This window comes from Solea senegalensis, linkage group LG1 (genome assembly GCF_019176455.1).
Source record: "Solea senegalensis isolate Sse05_10M linkage group LG1, IFAPA_SoseM_1, whole genome shotgun sequence".
Lineage (NCBI taxonomy): Eukaryota > Metazoa > Chordata > Actinopteri > Pleuronectiformes > Soleidae > Solea > Solea senegalensis.
Window position 1 is genome coordinate 28474069 of NC_058021.1, and position 23684 is coordinate 28497752.

At 42.2% G+C, this 23684-nt stretch overlaps 2 protein-coding genes across 3 annotated transcripts in view; one reads left to right on the forward strand and one right to left on the reverse strand.

The window, feature by feature from the left end:
- emilin2b (elastin microfibril interfacer 2b) lies at positions 1 to 14924 on the forward strand. Its single transcript, XM_044044827.1, has 8 exons — positions 1 to 83; positions 222 to 347; positions 1348 to 1529; positions 1635 to 3413; positions 8553 to 8762; positions 9841 to 9894; positions 10437 to 10553; positions 11773 to 14924. Exons 1-8 carry the CDS (start codon positions 67 to 69, stop codon positions 12087 to 12089), a joined length of 2802 nt encoding a protein of 933 aa, XP_043900762.1. The 5' UTR covers positions 1 to 66; the 3' UTR covers positions 12090 to 14924.
- LOC122781221 (phosphatidate phosphatase LPIN2-like) overlaps positions 12745 to 23684 on the reverse strand; it is a 25962-nt gene continuing 15022 nt past the window's right edge. For both annotated transcript variants that reach the window (XM_044044815.1, XM_044044805.1), the window contains exons 16-20: positions 15297 to 15383; positions 15057 to 15209; positions 14754 to 14868; positions 14554 to 14657; positions 12745 to 14468 (exon numbers count right to left, since the gene is read on the reverse strand). In XM_044044815.1, the coding sequence (XP_043900750.1) occupies positions 14324 to 14468; positions 14554 to 14657; positions 14754 to 14868; positions 15057 to 15209; positions 15297 to 15383 (604 nt within the window). In that variant the 3' untranslated portion in view covers positions 12745 to 14323. The remainder of the gene's footprint in view (positions 14469 to 14553; positions 14658 to 14753; positions 14869 to 15056; positions 15210 to 15296; positions 15384 to 23684) is intronic.

The window sequence follows — 23684 nt, forward strand, 5'->3', positions numbered from 1 at the left end:
CCTCTCATCACGGGGACACCGTTCCACAACAGCCGGTTCCAGAACAGCGCGTATTCTGGCACCGACATGCGCCAGAGAAACAAGTGAGTGAAGAGGCTTTCCATCATTGCGCGATGTCATGTTTGCGTGTTGATGAGGTAAATGCGTTCTGATGCACTGGTTTCTTTTGTGAGCTGAACTTGTTCTCGTGGCGACTTTGCGTCAATGCTTGTTTTCTGCAGAAACTGGTGCGCACACGTTGTGCACAAGAACGTGAGCTGCGCAGTGGTGGGAGGCTCGGACAGCTTCGTGCAGCCGGAGCTTCTACCGTGTCCACCGGATCTGCCAAACTGTGCTCAGCAAGTGATGTAAGTTCCCAGAAGTCCTGCACACTGGGCGGAGGACTGATAATCTTTATCTTTGCTTTTCTTTTCAAGCTGCGGTGCGTGACTTTCAAATATGAAAAGTTGTCACACTAAATTGTGAAACTAAAAACTGGACCTGTTTCACATTTTGCCAACTGTTATATATTCATTATACTGAACATTTCAAACAGTGATTTTAAACTCCATCACACAGTCCATTTTATTTGGTGTCCTGTTATTATGCTGTTCCTCGAGGACACAGATGTGGCAGGAACTCGGGGAACAGAACTACACATTAGTGAAAAATGTTAAACACTTGCAGAAGATATTGTTCTTATTTAACAATAAAAATGAAAAACTCTAGACACTAGAAACAAACACCAGACTCTCACGAGAACGGTCCCATAGTGCACCCTTGGAAATGGTTATTGTGAGCCATGATAATGAATTGGAAAGATATTCTGAACAGAGAACAGGCAGCTTGGGAGAAGAGCTGGAAATCAAATAAAAGCGCCAGTATGCAAAATGGTACGTTTAAGAAGTGGCCCCTTCAAGCCCTGGTCTGCTATAGACAAACAGTTGTCAAAAGAGTGAACGCAATGCTGATTATCCTCTGTAGGCGGATTATCTAGGCATCTGTGATGAATTTTCCAAAAATGACATACATATATTGACATTGTCTTTGTTTTTCATTAAGCAACAACAAAAACACTCCGAAATGCAGTTAATCACTTGGATGACAGTGGCGTGCATGTGGGCAACCAATGTCCTCATGGTGGAAAGTCTGAAACAGCTTCCTCACAACTGCGTAGTTAATTCAGTGCAAATGTGGCCATGTTTATTCAGACTCCGTTGTAAACAAACATAATTAACTCCATTGTTATCCCACGATTGTATTGTATTTCTGAGCTTAGAAATCATCAACTGAGCAGAACTGTGTTAAATCTGTCAGTCTGTAGAAACCTGGAACCTATTTTTGTCCTTATCTGGTAAATGCTTCCAGATACCGGACACACTTCAGGCCAATTTATAAGATCGCATACAAGACTGTAACAGAGCTGGAGTGGAGGTGCTGCCCGGGGTACCAGGGCCATGACTGCATGGAGGTGAAAGACCCCAGGATACTCCAAGTAGACCACTGGCCTCATGCTCCTTCTGCCACAAGACATATTCCAGTTCCACAAGGTGCAAACTAAGCAATTAATCAAACAATGTAATTGTGTGGACTAATCTAAATATAAAAGCATTAATATTCATGTTTCCTATATTCTCTGTAATTTCCCCCTGTAGTTCCAGAACAGGGAACTGAGAGCCAGAGAGGTCATCCATGGGGAGGGGGAGGGCAATTTGGAGGTCAGACAGGCCACAGGCCCCTGGCTGGTCACAGAGGATATCAGAATTCACATCACCTGGAGGAGGAGGTGCAGCGACTGTCTGAGATGGTCCTTGACATGCAGTCCAGAATGACAGACATGACCTCCAATCTTAGAGTGGATTTCCAAGAAGATGCAAGCAAAATGTTTGTCACGCTGCTGAATAACCTCCGACAACCTGTCAGTGCCCGAGGTGGAGAAACCCAAACCTTCCAGGTGCAGGACTTCTCCTTTGACCACGAGACAGTACCAGTCGATGAAGTTATGAACAAAATTAGCCAGGTGTCAGAAGATCTGGAGTCCAAGAGTAAATCACTGGATGATCTGATGAGCCGTGTCAACCATCACGATGGACAGATTCGTCTGCTAATGGAAGCTGCTGAGAGCCCATTGTCCTCACCGACTCCTGCTTCCCCAGCGTCTGATCCGCAACTACGTGCCTACCTGGACAGTAAAATCCAAGCTCTGAGGGAGGAGCTGATGGAGGGCATGGACATCAAAATGGCAGACTTGAAGAATTCATGTGATTATAAAGTGATGTCAGTTCGGGAGCTGTGCGAGGGCCAAGATACTAATTACCTCAGCCTGGCTGAGCTGATGGACTCCAAGGAAACTGACCTTCGAAAAGAGATCCAAGACCTTAAGACCATGCTGGTTGATCCACGCAAGGAAGGCACCCACATATCCGACTCTGTTCTCACTCGTGTCGAAAAAAACATGGAGATCCAGCTCAACTCATCTGAGAAGACTGTGGCAGAGCGGTGTCTCTTTATGGAGGAAAAACTGAAGAAAGAAAGGGAAGATGCCATTAAAGATTTGAGGGACAATCTGGAGGACAAGCTGATCTCCATGGAAGAAAGAATTGCAACCCTGGCAGATACAAGCGTCATTTCCCAATCTAGCCTTCATCCAGAGAATACAGGTGCACTGCAGAGGGATGTAGAGTCTCTAAAGGGCTCTGTTCGGACAATGGAAGATAGACTAAATGCAGTGGACAAGTTGCACTCAAATGAGCACAAAGGTAATTTTACTGAAGACCTTCAGCAAGACTTGCATAGCTGCAAAATTGCTATTGGTGTCATGGAGACTAGTCTAAAAGCCCACATAAATCACCTTGGAGCCATGGAGGGGCAACTCTTCAACTGCAGCACTGGCATTGAGAATGCACAACATGAGCTGAGCTCCATGAAAGGGCACATGGGCAGATTGGAGGACTCACTATCTGACCTGGTCAATCAGCAGTCTCTGACCCCACAGACCATCAACTCCACCTGGGGTCATTTAGGGGCAGAGAAGGAGATCAGTGACCTGTTGGACCTCCACAGGACACGACATCAGGGGCTGAGAGAGCGGCTGGACGAACTGGGCAGGGAGGTGAAAGTCGGGGGCGACCAGTGCAGGGAGAAAACCGAGAAAGTCGAGAAGGATATTGCCCACATAGACAGCCGTATTGTTAGCGTGGAGGATTTGTGTGGTAAGCTGGACCCTATCTCTGGTAGCCTCCAGAGAATCAAAGAGGGGCTGAATAAACACGTCACTGCATTGTGGACTTGTGTCAACCAGCTGAATGGCACAGTCGGAGCTCATGCCAGAGATATTGGAGGACTGAGGGGAAGTTCCCAGAACCTTCAGAACCACATCGCAAATATAGCCAGAGACCTCCAGGTTCTGATGGACAGCAATCCTGAGAAGACAGGTAAGCTGCCAGTGCTGTCATGCAGACATAAAACAATCATTTTGTTGCCTAGTATGTAGAGATGAGCATATATATGAAATCACTTAATACAAATGCCTCACTAAACACATGCAACATACCGTAAAGAGCGCCGTCTGCCACCACCGTCATGTGACCAGGACGTGAGTGTGGGCTGTAAATGTCGGCCATGCAGTTGGGGCAGTATGTTTTTGGAATGGCTGATTACAGCCAGCTGGTAAATGTATCACACTTATGTCTCACTAACAGCTACGTCGTTGCAAAGGGTTTCATTCGACCTGATATCGGTTTTGGTGGAAACTAGGTTGTGATATCTGTCTAACACTCAGGATGTATCGATAAACAAAACCTGAGTATCTTACGAATGAAAGGTTGGCAGTAAAACACAACCTTGCTCACTCGGGTATAAGCACTAGCTTATGGTGTCATGTAATTGAATTGATCATTTCTCTGTCGTACTCTTGTCCCGTAAACGTTGCATGTGGCTGCCCTTGGGCAAAGTCACTTTTTGTTAATACCAGGCCTAAATCTCATTCATTAGTGCCAAAGGTTTCCACAGCCATAGGTTGAGGCAACAATCAAATAACTGTAGTTTGTCCTGAGATCATGACATGGACAGGAGCCTATTGTTTATCCTTGGCAGGCAGCGAGGTTGCAGTATCGGTGAGAGGAGGTTGGATTTTCATTAAACCATGTTCTCAGTTAAAGGAGGCAGGGCTGATTGAAGACACATGCGTGATTTAATAGAGTCAACTGTTGAGCAATGGCTTGGCTCAAAAAAAATGTTCGCCTGGCTTTTTAATGCATCTAAGCATGCATTCATGTGTGTGTGTGTGTGTGTGTTTGTCCCTAATTTTGTTTCTGATACATGCATATGTTTACATTTCATTAATTGTAAACATCAGGTTCCCATAGCCCCGTGACTTGGATCTGTTGTTATTTACATATGATAGTATAAGACTCATAAATGTGAGCACAGATTTGACCATATCAGTGCTGCATACTTTTCCTAAGAGTTTCCTCAGTCTCATAGGAGGTTATTATTATAATGTGCACAGTCTCATCGTTGTGAATGTGCGCGAGAGGTTTTCACACAATGTTTACAAGCCAAGTCTCTTCCTCTGAGTTTTTTTACTCGCTGGTTTATGGGGCAGGTGATGCAGCATGTGCTCCAGTCTCGGATCTCATGGGAGGTGAGCTGGAATCAAATGCAGTCCTGGATCCTGCTTTGGTCCCAGTCCAAGTGCGAACAGAGGCTCTGCCTCGAGATGTACAGTATGTTTCAGTTTTTCTCATGATTCATCCGTAAAGTTCAGAGGTGCCAGCTTACTCATGTTTGCCAAACACTTACTCCACCCAACGGTTTTTGTCATTATTTAGAATTGAATTAATCATCCTGTCAGTGGGAGGTTCAGTAAGTGGGAGCACAATTATTCATGATTTCCACTCACTCTGAGCGCTGTGAGGGGCCACTCGCTGCTACATCGTCTTATTGTCTCTGGTTATCTGGAGTGAGTGGAAAATGTTGCTCGGAGGGGGCCGTCACAGGGAGCTCTGCACATAATCTTATCAATGTGGAGCGCTCACGGGCGTTTTTCATTTCACTGCCAAGCGCTTCTTTGTTTTTCCATTAGTGGTGCTACTGCGTCGACGTTTATAGCGCTCCTTCTCCCCACAGACCGCTGTCCCCCATCACATTTCTAACTTCCACGCTTCACTTCCATTTCTGTTTAAATAAACAGCGTAAACAGTGAAAGCTTCCCTGGCGTCCCAAGGGCAATATTTCAGCGTGTTTACATGATGTCATCCCAGTTGTTAACCTTAAACGAGAGGGTTTAGGAAAAGGAGTGAAGAGAGACATGATGTGTCATTCTTTACTTACTCAGTGAACTCGACGTAGCCTTTTGCTTTCATTTTGTATGACTTGATAATGAAAGAAATACATAAGCCACTGCAAGTTATTTTTATTTTATCAGGGGATCATTTTTCTTTCTACATGTCAGTCATCGACAAATACTCACTCTCTGTAATAAGCCATCAAGTCCAAAAAAAATGAGTGATACGTTATTAATAAAATGATTTTCAACCAGATAAAGCTATAAAATTTACAAATGATGTCGACCCCAATTCACAATATAAATTGTGACGAGAGCAAATATTTACTGCCAACGCTGTGACGCTTGATAATGTTTTGCATCGGTAAACCCGCCATGTCTGAGCGATTTCATCAAATTCAATCTTGTGCGTGTAATATTTAATAAATCTTAAAAGGCTTTATTTGGCAACCGATTTGGGAAAAACTAGATCTACCATCTGTGGGTCCCGGCAAGTTAACTTAATGATCTTTGAACCACTTCCCAAAGTGATCTCACTGTTGAGCAAATGATTTCCAATTCGCCAAAATAGACACTGAGATGTTTTGGGAAGTACTAAAGTCTCCCAAGAAAATAGTAAATAATATTATGTAAGGACGTGTTTTTGTGGGAGTTGCTGAATGTTAACTCATAATTTGTCATAATTTGGTCTTAGTTCATGTTCCGTCACCTCACATGGTCTAATTCTAAACGTTTGTCATGTAAAACGTATATTTTCTAACCTTTTCTTTGTAGTAAAGGAGATCACTCGGTGTAAGGGTGCATTCACAACAAACGCGAGGAGTTTCCTGTTTGACAGGGGTTGCTGGATCGTGTGTGTTTACTCACATAATCTCATTGCGTGAAAAATGTGTCGCATTGGCCGTGAACGCACCATTAAAGCCCCTCTGCGTGTGTGTGTGTGTGTGTGTGTGTGCTCTTTAGAACAGCAGCGTAGATCTCTGTGCTCTGTTTCTGACAAAGCCGAGTGGTTACTCAGGCCCGGAGGTCAACGACCTGTGTAAGATAAGGCAACTTGAAGGGTGACACGCTGTGGTCACCGGTGAACCGTGATAACCTCGGTGAACCAAAAACAAGATGGGACCTGACGGGAGGCTCTCAGGAACAATAACGTCCTCCTTAAATGTCGGCTTTTTGCTTTTGTAACTTCGGCCACTCGTTTATCCCGACAAAGCACGTTTTCGTTATCTGATGTTGGACTTTTTGACTTCTTCCTCAAGAGAGTTCCGCTTTTAGCCGTGAATTCTGAGGTTGGATTTATTGATTCTCTAAATCAGTCTTGAGTGTTTTTGACCACAGTGACTCATAAAGTCAACAGACACCAAATTTGCCCTGTGGTCATTGCAAAATGTGGTATGTAATGTGGAAAATAGCCATTTTTATGACACATGGGGGCAGTTGTATCCCTGAGGGTGTGTGTGTGATGGGGGGATAAGTGACAAACAGCAAGGCGAGGGTTTCCCATGCTGTTTGGCTGAGGGTTTGCACATTTGTGGTCGACAGCGGATCCAGCTGCGTTTGTTTGCCGCTCACCTCTTTCATCATGACAAACTCTCTCTCTCTTGTGTATCCTTCTTGTGCCTGTTTTATCCCCCGGCTCTCAAATCAGTTTGGAATTGCTCCCATCAGAGCTAACTCACTTGGAGCTGCATACCTCGCATTAAACGAGGAGCGACGCAGTTAACAAACACAGAGCAGTGAAACACATGCACATGTGTGTGGTTGTTGCACAGTGGTCCCTCTCCACATGTTGTGTAAAACAGGCCCACATCTCCGGCCTCTGTGCAAATTTAAACTCTCTTTTCCCCGAGGGTGAGGGGACAGGCTGGCTGTCTGGTGATTGAACATGTGGCTGGTTTTTGGTATGTTGCTGGTATGCCTTTTATGTGCTGCTTTCCCGTTTGGGGACAACAGAGTTTGGGCCTGTTGTTTCTTGTAGACGGGAGAGAAATGTTCCCACAGCCAGGAGGTTTGAGTTGTTGATATACTCCAGGGTCCGTCTGATTTGTAGTTTACAGGAAATGCAGCGGTACAGACTTGATCCCCATGTGATGGAGGTTTTCTCTCATTTTCTCCCTTTTTGTAAGTGAGAGTCACTTTAGTTCCCTATTCAATTTCCGGAAAAAAATCTAAGAAATCTTATAGAGTATATTCGCAGCTTTATGTCAGCATTAAACTGCTTTTTTCGACTGACAACTAAAGCTTTAAGCTGCTTACTCTCCCGCACCAAAGGCCATAAAGTGAAATTTGCATTTTTAGCTCACAGGAAACACAGGAGCTGCTTGTCTGCTGCTGCATTGTTTCATAAGTTTGTGTCACTTTTGTGTAAATCCAAACAAAGGATGTTTTTATTACTTACTGACTATGGGCTTTGGTGTGGAAAGTGATTACAAAACAACACAAACTCAGAGTTTCCAGGAGAAACTGCCTCTCTCATGGTCATTTCATTTCAATTTCTTTTAGGCAAACATAGAGAGTATGACAAGTAAAAATAAATGATAAAAAGGAGAAACTGGTCAGTAACTGACCTAGTGTTTCAGGGTTTACTATTTACAACAGGACATTGAATGCAACACACCCAGCAGTTACATTTAGCAAAAGTTCATAAAGAAGAGCTGATAATAATTGGTGATGCTGGTGATAAATGATATGGGAAGTATTACTTTTACTTTTCCTCGTGGCAGTAACAATAACTTTTGACTTTCGCCTTAAACACAAATAGTGGCTACAACCATCTGCATGACAGTCAAACTGTGTTGGGTATTAATTGAGGACATGTGTTGGATTCAGGGTGGGTTCGGTCAATATTCTCTTGGGTTCAGACAGAAAAATGCGTCCCGAGTCGCACGCTAACACGCACAGCTGATCATGTGTCAGTCCCTCATACAAAGCACACTTCAAAATAACCTGAACTGTCCCTTTAACATGTAGGAATGCCTGCAATTATACTGAAAAAAAAATAATTGTATAAAATTACAGCAACTGCGGCCTAAATGGCGGATAAGTATTGTCATCTAACTGTGACATTGTGGTGAGTTAGGTGGGAGATTAATGGCCTAAAGACAAAACTGTTAGCATTTGCCTCTTCTACGTATAATTTAAAGAGTGATGAGGGTTGAAGTTTGTGTCACGATGAAACCAGATGGTGTGTAAACTCGTCTGACCTCCAGACATCTGGCCCTGCCTCTTGTCTTGCCTGACAAGCAGCCTTGACCCCCATCACTCACTCCATGTCTGCCCTCCTCAGGTATTCAGGTTGCGATGGAGGACACGGGACTCACCCAGGGTTCAAGTAAAGGCCTCGCAGCGCCTCTCGGCCCCGAGGACTCGTCTCTCTCTCAGCCACCTGTGATGGAGACCGGAGAGGCGGGCCCTCCGGGTAAGATGACCTCATCCAAGTTGCCGGAAGGGACGAGCGGGAGCATGATGCCTTTTCTGGGTTTTGCTGGAGCTCCAGGTGCGACACGCTCACGTGCACCTGCTCGCTGTTTTGTGTGTCATGAGCTTTCTCATTGTTTTATTTTGTATTTATTTTGCAGCTTCTCCAGTCAAACACAGTGACTCCAGCACCCCACTCACCTCTGGTACATACTCCTCTATGTACTGTATGTTATGCTGCACTCACATGTACACGGTTGAGGCTTTGAACGTCACACATCCTCTGTCCAGTCTAGGGTTGTTTTTGATAAAATCATGTCGCTGCACTGACACGGTATAAAAAATTAGTTAAAAACTGAGGAACATCGCAAAATGAAGGTCTATGATTCATGAGAACTTGAACTCATCAATTTGAATGCCCTTTTTATGTGTTTTAACAACACTGATGTTGCCCGTTTTTAGGCTTTTAACAGAACACATAACCACGCTTTTATCTTCCCTTCGCTGGCTGCCAATCGATTTTAGAATTCATTTTAAGATCTTAAAGTATGATCAAGCCCCGTCTTACATCACTGACCTCTTGAGGCCATATTCAGATCAAACACTCTTGATGGCCCCCTGCACCAATTTCAAAAACTGAGGTGATCGCTTCTTCTCGGCCGCAGCACCACGGCTTTGGAATACACTTCCCTTGCCTTTGCACTGTTTTGAGTCTGGTAATTATTTTAAGAAAGCGCTAAAAACATATCTTTTTCAACAGGTTGTTACTCTCTCACTGATTATTCTTGTTATTTACTATATTCTAGACTTGAAAATCTAGTTTTATTGAGTACACCTTTTTTCTTAGAATCCTGTTTTATGTTTTCATGTGTGCATTTTATTTGCTTATGTGGATCCACTGCTTTGCTGTGCTTGCGTTGAGAAAAGTACCAGCTTTCCAAGTGGCAGCGTGAGAATCGTCCAGAACACGTTTACAAGTTAAAGCTTCAACTCACGGCGTCCTTATGGAGCTCTCGGCAAGGACGTTCCTCCCACTGTTGGTGTTTTGTGTCTGACCAAGTGCACCCAGCAACCACGTCGTCATCATCTTAGTAACTCATTAGTAACACCATTAAATCAAAAAGGGAGTGCAGATTTAACAATCTTTTGCTCAACAGATGTGAACATGATGCCCCATGCACCGTCACCACAGAAACCTGCCATGGTTTTAGGTCAGTATTTACTGCTGAGAAGATGCACGTCAAAGTCAACGTGTGGTTATTGCGGTAATTTCACTGACGCTGTTGCAGGAAGCCGACGAATCCGCGTCTTTATCAGCAGAGAGGAGAGAGTTGGAGAAACACCTGTACATATTATAGTTTCCATTTGTTGGCCTGTTTTTGGACAATGAGACAAAGACTCAAACAAATGCTAGTTTAATTAGTCATACTGTTCAAATTTCAAATTTAATATGCAAAATCTGGTGTTTGTGTATAACTGCAGTGTTTTTCTTCATTTAAAATTGTTCATACACTATGTTAACATGCAGTACATTGTAAATAACTGCCAGATATTCAAAGTTATTCTGGAATCACTTACTCACAGGGCATTTTCTGGCCCTTTTGTGGTTAAAATAAGTCTAAAAGTCCAGACAGACATTTTGAGGCTTAGGTGTTAAAGGGTTAAAGTCCATATGTGTTTATTGGATATATGAACAAAACTTTTCCGTACTGTAATGTTTGGTTGAGTGTGACGTTCATTTTCCTGTCATCAGATGAGGAGGTGTCTTTCTCAGCCGGTCTCACTCTTCCACCGTTCCTGGGCGAGGCTGGCATCATTCGATTCAACAAGGTCTTAGTGAATGATGGAGGACACTACGACCCTCACACAGGTAACTGTAACTGTTACTGTTACAGTCTCTCTGGCCACAGCTTGTAAAGGACCAGTGTGTAAGATTCGGGGGCATCCTGTGGTGAATCTGAACATCTCAATCCCTTTTGCCTCACGCTCCCGATCCATGTTTATACAAGAAACTCCAGTTTCCTTAGTGTAATATAAAATGTAAAAACCCTCCCTCCCATGAGCCAGTATTTAATTTGTCCATTCTGGGCTACTGTACAAACATAACATTACAACATGGCAGAGTCTAACTTCATTTAAGTGAATAAAACACAGCAGCTCTTGGTTTTCTGCTGTGAATAATGTTCAAGGTTCATTTATTTTATGTTACTCCAGCCAAAGTACACATATATTTGTACACTTTGAAGAGAGAAGCCAACACAACTTATAGACAGTATTAGTAATAGCAGTAAATTAAACACAAGGATACATATTGTGTTTGAATTACCCAGACGTTCATAATCATTGTATGAACCAGAGAATTTGGTCATTAATACACTACAGTTGGAGCTACTATGTACAGTATAGGTGCAGTGTGTAAACTTTAGCAACATTTATTGGTGAAGTTTCATTTGTTGCAGCCTTCACATTCAAGTTGGAGAATCTGTGTAGCCTTTAGTTTGCTTCAAATATGTTTAGTTTTTCAAAAATTGGGGTCATTAGAGCTGACCTTGCTCCTTGTAGGTGCCAGATGAATAATTTATGTACTATTTCATCGTAGTTTCAGTTTATCATTTGGATTAATATTAGTTCTGATGATTTAACTGCATTTAAATGTGTTAGGTTAGGTCCTTATCATTATTTAATTAATATTTGCACTGTATTTGTAGTAGTCACGCATAGGTATTTCATTTACAATGTCACAATTTGTTTCTTCTGGGATAGAAGCAATGAGCACCTGTAGTTCTAAGGGATTTGGGTTGAATGCTGGAAGTTTAAGTTAAAGTTTTTGAAAAGTTTTAAAGTTTAAATCAGTGGATATATGTATGCTTTTCCTTTTTAAGAACATGAGCTACTGTGGAAGATACACTTTTTTTTCCAATTCTGTGGTAATGAAAAACAATTCATACAATTGGGTGATTGTACTCTTTTTTATTTATTTATTGAAAATAGGTGTCATTTTTTGTCTTCCATTTCTGCCAAATGAAAATGACTTCACCTTAATGTGACACACTGGACCTTTAATCAGCGTCTCCCCTCTGTGTCCTCAGGCATCTTCAGCGCTCCCATAGACGGCCGCTACCTGGTGAGCGCCGTGCTCGCAGCGCAGCGAGGTGAGAGGGTGGAGGCCGTCCTCAACGTCTCCAACCGCAGTGTCCAGAGGTTGGACTCGTCCGGTTTCTCGCCACATCGCGAACAGTGTAACTGCAGCAGCGTCGCCTCACTGAGCCTGGTTCTCGAGTTGAAGCGAGGAGACCGAGCAGGACTCGTCATGACGGCCGGAAAGCTCGCCGTCCCGGCCTCCTCCTCTGAGATCCTGTCGTCTTTTAGTGCTGTCCTTCTTTACCCCAGCCCGTTGAAACGGTAGCCCTGCTACTTTCAGACTCTTACCTTGTGGTGCTCATTGTTGCAGATAAACTATTTGTTATATTTTATGAAATGAGGAGGGGAAACGGAGAACACTCCATCTCTAAAAAGATCATTTGTATCATGAGTACTAATATATAGAGTGTATTATATTGCAGTTATATTTTTATTGTCTTGCAGATATCAACATAGTTTACACAGTGCTGATGATCGGCCTGTATTTCTCAGTATAACAGGGTTTAGAGCTTGTGTCGCCCGGTGACACACAGGAAGTGACTCATCAGGATAGACGCAAAGCGAGATGCTGCGAACGTAAAAAAAGTGACAGAAGTTTCTTTCTGCTGCTCAAAAAAAAAAACCTGGTCACTCAGCACAGTTTGACAGTATAGCCGCTTCTTAACTCCACCCGCCCCTGCGCTGCTGCTGTATAAACACAAACACTCCCTCAGTCAGGTCTCATAGCTTTACTTGACAGAGCCGTTCTCAGAGGAATCATATCAATATTGTTATATGATCATTTCTGCTCGCTAATACCAAAAGCGTTACGTTTTGTTTACAACTTAGTTTTATAAAAATGTATATGTAGTTTAGAAATAATGCAGACATTCAGTTTCACACGCTACAGATGACCATTTCACTATGAAACTCATTCAAGCTTTGATTCCTCATGTTTAGGTTTTATTAAAGCATCATCCAGCGTTTGATTGAACACTTTTACAGTTTACAGTAAATATACTATATGAAGAATATATATCTATATATACATTAGGGTTTGATGCGGTAAAAAAATGCCCTTACAAAAGTCCTTTACAGAGCCGAGCTCTCACACAGTCTGACAAACAAAAATCAGATTAGAACAGTCGAATGTATTTGTGCTTACATTCTTACATCATAACGTCAACTGGATTACCACAAGGTAATGACAACAATGTGCAGAGAACACTTAGCAGCAGCAGCTGTAACGCTCTAATGATTGATGACTCATGACTGAAACAAAAGACGACACTGTGTGTTCTCGTCACTTTCATAGAAAGAAATTTTTTTTAAAAATCTAGCGGGAGAATTTTCAAAGACAAGTTTGTCAGAAAATACTGTCGTTCTGCTTCAGCTGCAGTTCAGAAAGTGCCTTTTCGCTCCCTCCCCCCCACACACACACACATTGCACACAAGTAGTTGTGAGCTCTGAGCAAAGTCACCACACATTTCTCCTTAAGTGTCCCTTAACTGTGCAAAATCCTTTAGCTATGGAGCAAAGATAATTGTTTACCTTTGTATTAAATAACACTGTTACAGAGCAGATAAGGCCTTGAAAGGGATGAGTACAAAACACTTCATACACCGAGTGTTTGAGTTTCATATTGAACAATCCTCAGTTTAAGTGTAGTACAGTAAATAAGTGCTTTGTCATCTACAAAAGGACTGGAGACTGGATTTCCTATATACTGCTTTAAAGTACTCTTAAAGTGTGTTTGTAAGAGTTTCTGACTCATCGTCAGCACTGTTTGTTTTTGCAGCTTTATCTCGCTGTTCGATAGCCTTTTATTTTTTTAACAGGAAATAGAAGTTTGTGAACCGCTCATTCTCCCACACCAAAGGAAAATCAGCATTTTTAACTTACATGGAAACAGGAGCTGCTGCTCTACTGCTGCCTCATTTGGTAAGTTTGTGTCACTTTGTTAAAATGTGAACAAAGGATTTCAAACCCTGAAGTCACAAAATAACACATTTGAAGTAATAAGTCAAGGCAGCTGTGACTCAACACCTCCTGTGTGCCCTTTTCTTAATGGACTTTGGTGCTGGGAGAGTTTGACAGTTTACAAAAAGAAGCAATTAATGAAGCAAACATGTTCCACATATATTGTAGACTTAGATTACATTAAAAAATCCTTTTTTTTTTTCTTCTCGTTTGTGCATGTTTTCGTGCATGAGACTTTGCCAGCTGGAAGACAGCGGGGAGCGTACACAGCTCAGGCGATGTTGACAGAAAGCGTCAGTACCTCATAAAACACAATTTAAAAAACCTGAACTATACCTTTACTGGCATAGTTCAAAGCACAAAGAATATCCAGCTGGGAATAAACCCTGATATAGTCATTTCTATTCCAAAAGTTTACTAAACTAGTAAACTATTATATACTGCAGTTGTAGAATGTATATAAAATGAATTTTTCATCAGTATTAAGCCAGTGTGTATACATACATACATAGGTATAAGAGAAATCACTACTCTTAAAGTTAAAGCAGCTCCTCAAAGCAAACCTCAGCGATGGGCTGTCTCCAGAAACAGAAGGAGCTGAACTCCGGGCAGCTGAAGGTGGCGCTGTGCTGCGCGCTCCGTAGAGGAAAAACGTGTTCCACCAGCTCACTCAGCCGACTGTAACTTTAAAAAAAGAGAAAACAGTAGAGGGAACAATAAGTGTTTGTGTGAGACAAGTGACAAAAAACAGTGATGGTTCGGTGCTTACGATGTTTTATTGCCTTTGGCTTTCTCGAGGATTAACTCTCCTTTGGGATTCACTGTGAATATCCGGCACTCGGACACGCCCACTTGCTTGTAGGCGAAGACGTCCTTGAATACAGAAAAAAGAAATAATAATAATTGAATTAATGATTATTACAATGTGGTCAAGCAATCATTTTTATTCAGCAAATAAGCAGAACTTACACTTTCTCTGTTTCCAAAGGCTGCATAGAAGGGACACGTGTTTGGGAGGAAGAGGTTCTTGATGTCTGTGAGACATTCGATCTTAAACTTCTCAGGCTTCTTTTCTATGATCTCTCTAACAAGAAAATGACAAATAATAATAATAATAATAAAAAAATATTAAAAACTTGACCTCTGAACTTTGTTTGCCCCAATTTGAAGTTTGGTGAGGTTAAAAAAGACCTAAACTGTGTTAAATAGACAGTAATTCTGTCTGTGATGATGTCGCATGAGAATAATTTGCTTGGTGACAGGATTTCCCACCTGTGGAAGGCAGAGAAGAGGCTACTGGGGGACAGCATGAGAGGTCCCTGAGGCAGGAGCGTCCCTCTGTCGTTCACCCAGTGCAGGTATCCCCGCGTCATGTCAGCCATGCCGATCGCCCGGGCCGAACAGTACAGGAACTTGTAGCCGTTCCTGAAAAATGGAGAGGTTAAACATTAAGGAAGGTCTTGTTGGGGTTTTGTTTTTTGGTAACCAAGAGTTTGTAGTTATTCGTCTTACTCGTGCACAGAGTGGTAAAGCTTAGCGATTCCTTGGTGTGTCCAGTCTTTACCCAGCTGAGGCAGAATCTGCCCAAACACATCTGACCTGTCAGAAAACACATGATCTGGGTGTTAAAATACTCAAGTATCAAATCCAGGATGGTTTTACACACACAAAGCTATTTTTTAGGGTCAAATGGAAGTGACGAAATATGAAGAAATTCCTGACTACAATAATATATGCAAGAAATCTGCTTCATTTCATAAAATGGTTCACAGTGAAATGTGTAGTGACGTTGTAAATCGTGAGAATCAGAAGCTTGTTTACCCACAAATGGCAACCAAATGAGTCACCCTCTGATGGCTATTCAATATATTTTTACTTCCACAATGACATCCTCCAGCATGTACACTTTTCTGTACAGATCTGCAGGATCTCAAATCAGAGAGGAGTATCTTATTTTTGTGCAATGGAGGAAACTGGTTTGCATGTGTTGCAATGTTATGTGCTTGGGTAGCTTCTATGAGCGACCCAACATCAGCCATCAGACTGAAGCCAACCTCCCTTCCTAAGTTTACTGGCATCAGGTGTGACTTTCACCACTGGAGAAGAGACTGTGAGGCCCCTCAGAAGCAAGTAGAACCAACCGGATCAAAAGGTTCCAGCTACTTGACAGCTTGGATGAGAGAATAGTGAGAGATCTTCGCTTGACGACTTATCACAGCAGATGACATCTTTCCCAGACAAAGCAGCATTACAGTTTGTCCTGGGAGAGAAAAGTAAATGCACCACGCTCGCAGCTCAATATGTGTCAATCTGCCAGCGACTGAGGGACAGCCAGTGGACAAGAGAGAAGAGCAGCTAACCTAGTGAAGAGCTACTCCCTGTATTTACTACTCATAATATGTGTGTTTATACAGATATTGTACATAGTGTAAATAAGAGTGTATGAACGATGTTGATAAATATATGCTTTGGCAACGTAAGATGCACGTTACCATGACGATAAAGACCCTTTTGATTTGACATCCAGTCCAGCAGGTGGCAGCATTTCCTACAGGCGGTGGGTTTTTTTTCTCTGTTTTAGCAAAAATGTTTTGAAATAACAACAATTTCAGCTGCCATTTTTCTTTTATTTGTCCAGCGAGGACATGGATGTTAATTAATTACAGGTGGAGCTGCTCCTGCACAAAGACACACTGATTTAAAAGCCTTTGTGTACTTTCCATGACTTGGTACATTCCACTCCTCCCCTCTGAGTCGATCTATTTGGAATGTTCCACTTCCTTTGTCGGAGGCGGAGATTCTTCTACGCAGAGAGAAACGGAGAGGACGGAGCAACTGGAACAAACATGTGGACAAACGTGGTAACTGTTGCTTAAAAATGACCCACACATTTCTTAGATTCTGTGTTGACGCTCTGTTCCCACCTGCTGTTCACATCCGACCACAGGTGTTCAGATTACACCTGCTAACGCTAACGTGACGTCACTGCTCCGCAGCAAACACACGATTTAATATGAACTTTCCTACTATAGTATGTCATCACAATGGTTCAAATATAAATTCTCCACATGTCCTCAAAGAACTGTCCAAAACTTCAGAGAATGTCCTCAACAAAAAATGTCAATAGACCATTAAAACTGTTCAGAATGGCTATCTAGTCTGGCCAGTAGCAGGTTAGCCGCTGCTAATGTGACGTCACTGCTCCGCAGCAAAGGTGTGTGTTTTCAACGCATCTGTTTTAAAAAAAAAACTGACTTGTTGTATAGTACGAGGTCAACAACTGCCTTCATACTGTCAAAAAGTGTCCTAGTACAGTATGTCGTTGTGTGTTATTTAGTAAACTATCCAATTATAAACTGTCAAAAATGTCACTATACCATTAAAACTGTTAAGAATGAGTATCTAGTCTGGCCAGTAGGGGGCAGGTTAAGTTAAAAAAAAACAACTGTTAAGGGGCAGTGGTTTAGTTGAATTTCGAAATAAAAGTGTCCGTGTTGATATGGACCAATATAGAGTTGATAATAAAAAGGTATTTTCCTCACATTTCTTCACTCATTTACTGCAGTGAGCACATTTGAACACTTTAAAGTGGACACTGCTTTTTCTCATCATGTCCTCTGACTGAACACCTGCAAACAGCTGCAGTTAAAGGCACAGTTCTTGTGTTTTCAAGCATGGTTAAATCATGCTTGATCATCAGAATTTAGGGTAATAAGAAAACAAAAACAAGCCATGACTTAACAGTGAAGAGTAAAAAGAGGCTTTCGGCAGCGCTGTCACTACATACATCAGAATCCTCTGTTAAATATTGAGATTTTACAAATGTTTACAGGATTTTTAAAGTCTTTGTAACTGATCTACAGCTTTGTTTGGACCACGACCAGGAGCCAGGAGCCAGGAGCCAGGACCAGGACCAGGAGGAGCTGGAGGAGCTGGAGGAGGACGAGGAGCAGCAGGGACAGGTGTGTCGTAACTGCTGCTTAAAAATGATCTGCACATTTCTTAGATGTTCTGTTGACGCTCTGTTCACACCTGCTGTTAACATCCGACCTCAGGGATCCGATCACAGGTGTTCAGATTTCACCTGCTAATGCTACTGTGACGTCACTGCTCCACATGTAAACACACACACCTTTCATTTCATTTCTCTTCACATACAAATGATGTTGTTTTCTGATTGTTACAGAAAGACAAAAGAATGTTTGAAAAATGTTGATCAGTCTTTCTCAAACCTGGAAATCATGATTCTCAAATGTCTTTTTTTTATCCACAAACCAAAGAATGTTCAGTTTTAATTATTTCTTTGTCATAATAATAATAATAACAACAATCCATATATCAGAGTGCAGTCATTAGTCATATCGGCAGACCTCGCACATATCCCGTAAAACTTTTCAAAGCCAATATCTGCCCATAACGATAATATCGTGCATCCCGACACGTTTCCATGTCAGGTGTAAACTAGCAACAACTATTGTTTTTTAAAGAATTAAATCAAGCTTTCTGATTTTACAGCTTCTTAATTGGCAAAATTTTCTGTTTTCTTTGCTCCATAAAAACAAAGAAATCATTCAAACTCAATCATTTTTGCTTTGTGAACAAAAACAACACACTTGACAACATCATCATTTCCACCTTTAAAAAACACTCATCAACATTTTAGCACATTTTATGGACCAAACCATCAAATGTGATGGGATTTCATCACCTCACACGGACGTTAACAGCACTTGTCAACAGAGCCTCTGTTTAATGTGTTCACATCATTTTTACATTGTTAACAAGTGAAAACTGTTTTTCACCTGTTAACAATGTAAAAATGATGTGAACACATTAATCACACAGAAGTCTAATTCATGTGCTCATCATTTTTAAGCAGCAGTTACCGGACACCTGGACCCAACTGTGTGGTCAACAGTCCAGGGAGTGAACCCCTATTAATTTTTTTTGTCTTTTTATAGCTTTTTTTAGGGTTTTTTGGGGGAAAAAATATTAAATAAAATGGTATAACCCCCTTCTGTTATCTCTGTGGGAGGCCGGGGGAGCACAGCCCAGCCCCAACCTCCCACCACTACAATCGCAGTGAGAGTGCGCGTAGTTTGGCCCCGGCGCCGGGGCCAGGTATTCGGAGCGTGCTGGGTTTGAACCAGCCACAGCCGGACTGGCACAACCTTGCGGTTGCGAACAATTCCAGCACGCCACAAACCCTTTTGACGATTGGGAGAAGCTCTTGGTATTTTTGAGTCTTCACTTTGGCTGTGGAACCTTAAACCTTCAAGTATAAAGGAATTGAACCGTCAACGTCAGGACTGAAAGGCAGCTCTCTAACCAGCTGAGCTAACTGTCTACGCTCGTCCTTGGGTTTTCTTAGACCAATCTACTCTCTGTGTTGAATATTGGGCTTAAAAAAAGTTGCTTCGTCCAAGATATGAACCCCTGACCTCAGGAACTCTAGTCTTTGACTAAACCACGTGAGCTATTTGTCCTCACATAGAATCTCTCAAACGTTGGACGTCTTTCAATAACAGATATATACCCAAAAACGCCAAAAAAAAGGTCACACTGATGAAGTATTTAAGAATGTCTGTGCGGGATGCTAGGCTACATGGCTGGTGTAGTGGTTAGTGCTCTTGCCTTTGAAACAAGAAGACCTGGGTTCGAGACCCAGTTGCAACAAGTATCTTTCTGCATGGAGTTTTTCATTGTGTGTGTGTGTGGCTTTTCTCCGCGTTCTCTGGCTTCCTCCCGCAGTCCATCAATCATCCACCGCTTTGTCCTCCAATGCAGGCTCGTGGGGGGTGCTGTGCCAAGCTCAGCTGTCATAGGGTGATAGGTGGGGTACACCCTGGGCTGTTCACCAGTCCATTCAAAACATGCAATAGGGGATTGGGTAAATGTCCACACTGTTCCACTTACACATTCACTTCGTGTAAGATTCGAACCCCTGACCATAGGAACTGCAGTCCTTCACTTAACAACATGAGCTATATGTCCTTGTATGCTTTTTCATACAATTTGGAAGTCTTTCAATAATAGAACCACGACGTCAAAAGAAAGGTCAGACTGATGAAATATTTAAGAACGTCTGTCCCATATCATGGGCAACATGGTTGGTCTAGTGGTTAGTGCTCTTGCCTTTGAAACAAGAAGACTTATGTTCGAGACCCAGTTGGAACAAGTGTCTTTCTGCATGGAGTTTTTCATGGTGTGTGTGTGGCTTTTCTCCAGGTTCTCTGGCTTCCTCCCGCAGTCCATCAATCATCTACCGCTTTGTCCTCCACTGCAGGCTCATGGGGGGTGCTGTGCCAAGCTCAGTGGTGATAGGTGGGGTACACCCTGGGCTGTTCACCAGTCCATTCAAAACATGCAATAGGGGATTGGGTTAATGTCCACACTGTTCCACTTACACATTCACTTCGTGTAAGATTCGAACCCCTGACCATAGGAACTGCAGTCCTTCACTTAACAACATGAGCTATATGTCCTTGTATGCTTTTTCATACAATTTGGAAGTCTTTCAATAATAGAACCACGACGTCAAAAGAAAGGTCAGACTGATGAAATATTTAAGAACGTCTGTCCCATATCATGGGCAACATGGTTGGTCTAGTGGTTAGTGCTCTTGCCTTTGAAACAAGAAGACTTATGTTCGAGACCCAGTTGGAACAAGTGTCTTTCTGCATGGAGTTTTTCATGGTGTGTGCGTGGCTTTTCTCCACGTTCTCTGGCTTCCTCCCGCAGTACAACAACATGCAATATGGGGATTAGGTTAATTGGTCACTCCAAATTGACCAACTGACCTGGTCAATCAGGCTGAGCTCTATGAAGTCATGGGTAACCTACTATTGAAAGACTTCTAAAGGTCTTGGTTGTTTGTCTCTAAAACTCCATGCAGAAAGACTCATGCTTCAAGTGGGGTTTGAACCCGGGTCCTCTCGCTGCAAAGATAAGAGCACTAACCACTACACCAACCATGTTGCCCATTTTATGGGACAGACTTTCTTAAATACTTCATCAGTCTGACCTTTTTTTTGACGTCGTGGTTCTATTATTGAAAGACTTCCAAATAGTACACATAAGCATACAAGGACATATAGCTCATGTGGTTAAGTGAAGCACTGGAGTTCCTATGGTCAGGGGTTCGAATCTTACAAGAAGTCAATGTGTAAGTGGAAATTTACCCAATCCCCTATTGCATGTTTTGAATGGACTGGTGAACAGCCCAGGGTGTACCCCACCTATCACCCTATGACAGCTGAGCTTGGCACAGCACCCCCCACGAGCCTGCATTGGAGGACAAAGCGGTGGATGATTGATGGACTGCGGGAGGAAGCCAGAGAACGCGGAGAAAAGCCACACACACACACACCATGGAAAAACTCCATGCAGAAAGATACTTGTTGCAACTGGGTCTCGAACCCAGGTCTTCTTGTTTCAAAGGCAAGAGCACTAACCACTACACCAGCCGTGTAGCCTAGCATCCCGCACAGACATTGTTAAATACTTCATCAGTGTGACCTTTTTTTTGGCGTTTTTGGGTATATATCTGTTATTGAAAGACGTCCAACGTTTGAGAGATTCTATGTGAGGACAAATAGCTCACGTGGTTTAGTCAAAGACTAGAGTTCCTGAGGTCAGGGGTTCATATCTTGGACGAAGCAACTTTTTTTAAGCCCAATATTCAACACAGAGAGTAGATTGGTCTAAGAAAACCCAAGGACGAGCGTAGACAGTTAGCTCAGCTGGTTAGAGAGCTGCCTTTCAGTCCTGACGTTGACGGTTCAATTCCTTTATACTTGAAGGTTTAAGGTTCCACAGCCAAAGTGAAGACTCAAAAATACCAAGAGCTTCTCCCAATTGTCAAAAGGGTTTGTGGCGTGCTGGAATTGTTCGCAACCGCAAGGTTGTGCCAGTCCGGCTGTGGCTGGTTCAAACCCAGCACGCTCCGAATACCTGGCCCCGGCGCCGGGGCCAAACTACGCGCGCTCTCACTGCGATTGTAGTGGTGGGAGGTTGGGGCTGGGCTGTGCTCCCCCGGCCTCCCACAGAGATAACAGAAGGGGGTTATACCATTTTATTTAATATTTTTTCCCCCAAAAAACCCTAAAAAAAAGCTATAAAAAGACAAAAAAAATTGATAGGGGTTCACTCCCTGGACTGTTGACCACACAGTTGGGTCCAGGTGTCCGGTAACTGCTGCTTAAAAATGATGAGCACATGAATTAGACTTCTGTGTGATTAATGTGTTCACATCATTTTTACATTGTTAACAGGTGAAAAACAGTTTTCACTTGTTAACAATGTAAAAATGATGTGAACACATTAAACAGAGGCTCTGTTGACAAGTGCTGTTAACGTCCGTGTGAGGTGATGAAATCCCATCACATTTGATGGTTTGGTCCATAAAATGTGCTAAAATGTTGATGAGTGTTTTTTAAAGGTGGAAATGATGATGTTGTCAAGTGTGTTGTTTTTGTTCACAAAGCAAAAATGATTGAGTTTGAATGATTTCTTTGTTTTTATGGAGCAAAGAAAACAGAAAATTTTGCCATTTAAGAAGCTGTAAAATCAGAAAGCTTGATTTAATTCTTTAAAAAACAATAGTTGTTGCTAGTTTACACCTGACATGGAAACGTGTCGGGATGCACGATATTATCGTTATGGGCAGATATTGGCTTTGAAAAGTTTTACGGGATATGTGCGAGGTCTGCCGATATGACTAATGACTGCACTCTGATATATGGATTGTTGTTATTATTATTATTATTATTATAACAAAGAAATAATTAAAACTGAACATTCTTTGGTTTGTGGATAAAAAAAAAGACATTTGAGAATCATGATTTCCAGGTTTGAGAAAGACTGATCAACATTTTTCAAACATTTTCTGGCCCAAACAAATACTCGGTTAATGGAGAAAATAATAACATTAACATTTCCTGGATTCTTTGTCTTTCTGTAACAATCAGAAAACAACATCATTTGTATGTGAAGAGAAATGAAATGAAAGGTGTGTGTGTTTACATGTGGAGCAGTGACGTCACAGTAGCATTAGCAGGTGAAATCTGAACACCTGTGATCGGATCCCTCAGGTCGGATGTTAACAGCAGGTGTGAACAGAGCGTCAACAGAACATCTAAGAAATGTGCAGATCATTTTTAAGCAGCAGTTACGACACACCTGTCCCTGCTGCTCCTCGTCCTCCTCCAGCTCCTCCTGGTCCTGGTCCTGGTCCTGGCTCCTGGCTCCTGGCTCCTGGTCGTGGTCCAAACAAAGCTGTAGATCAGTTACAAAGACTTTAAAAATCCTGTACAACATTTGTAAAATCTCAATATTTAATAGAGGATTCTGATGTATGTAGTGACAGCGCTGCCGAAAGCCTCTTTTTACTCTTCACTGTTAAGTCATGGCTTGTTTTTGTTTTCTTATTACCCTAAATTCTGATGATCAAGCATGATTTAACCATGCTTGAAAACACAAGAACTGTGCCTTTAACTGCAGCTGTTTGCAGGTGTTCAGTCAGAGGACATGATGAGAAAAAGCAGTGTCCACTTTAAAGTGTTCAAATGTGCTCACTGCAGTAAATGAGTGAAGAAATGTGAGGAAAATACCTTTTTATTATCAACTCTATATTGGTCCATATCAACACGGACACTTTTATTTCGAAATTCTACTAAACCACTGCCCCTTAACAGTTGTTTTTTTTTAACTTAACCTGCCCCCTACTGGCCAGACTAGATACTCATTCTTAACAGTTTTAATGGTATAGTGACATTTTTGACAGTTTATAATTGGATAGTTTACTAAATAATACACAACGACATACTGTACTAGGACACTTTTTGACAGTATGAAGGCAGTTGTTGACCTCGTACTATACAATTATATATTTGATATATT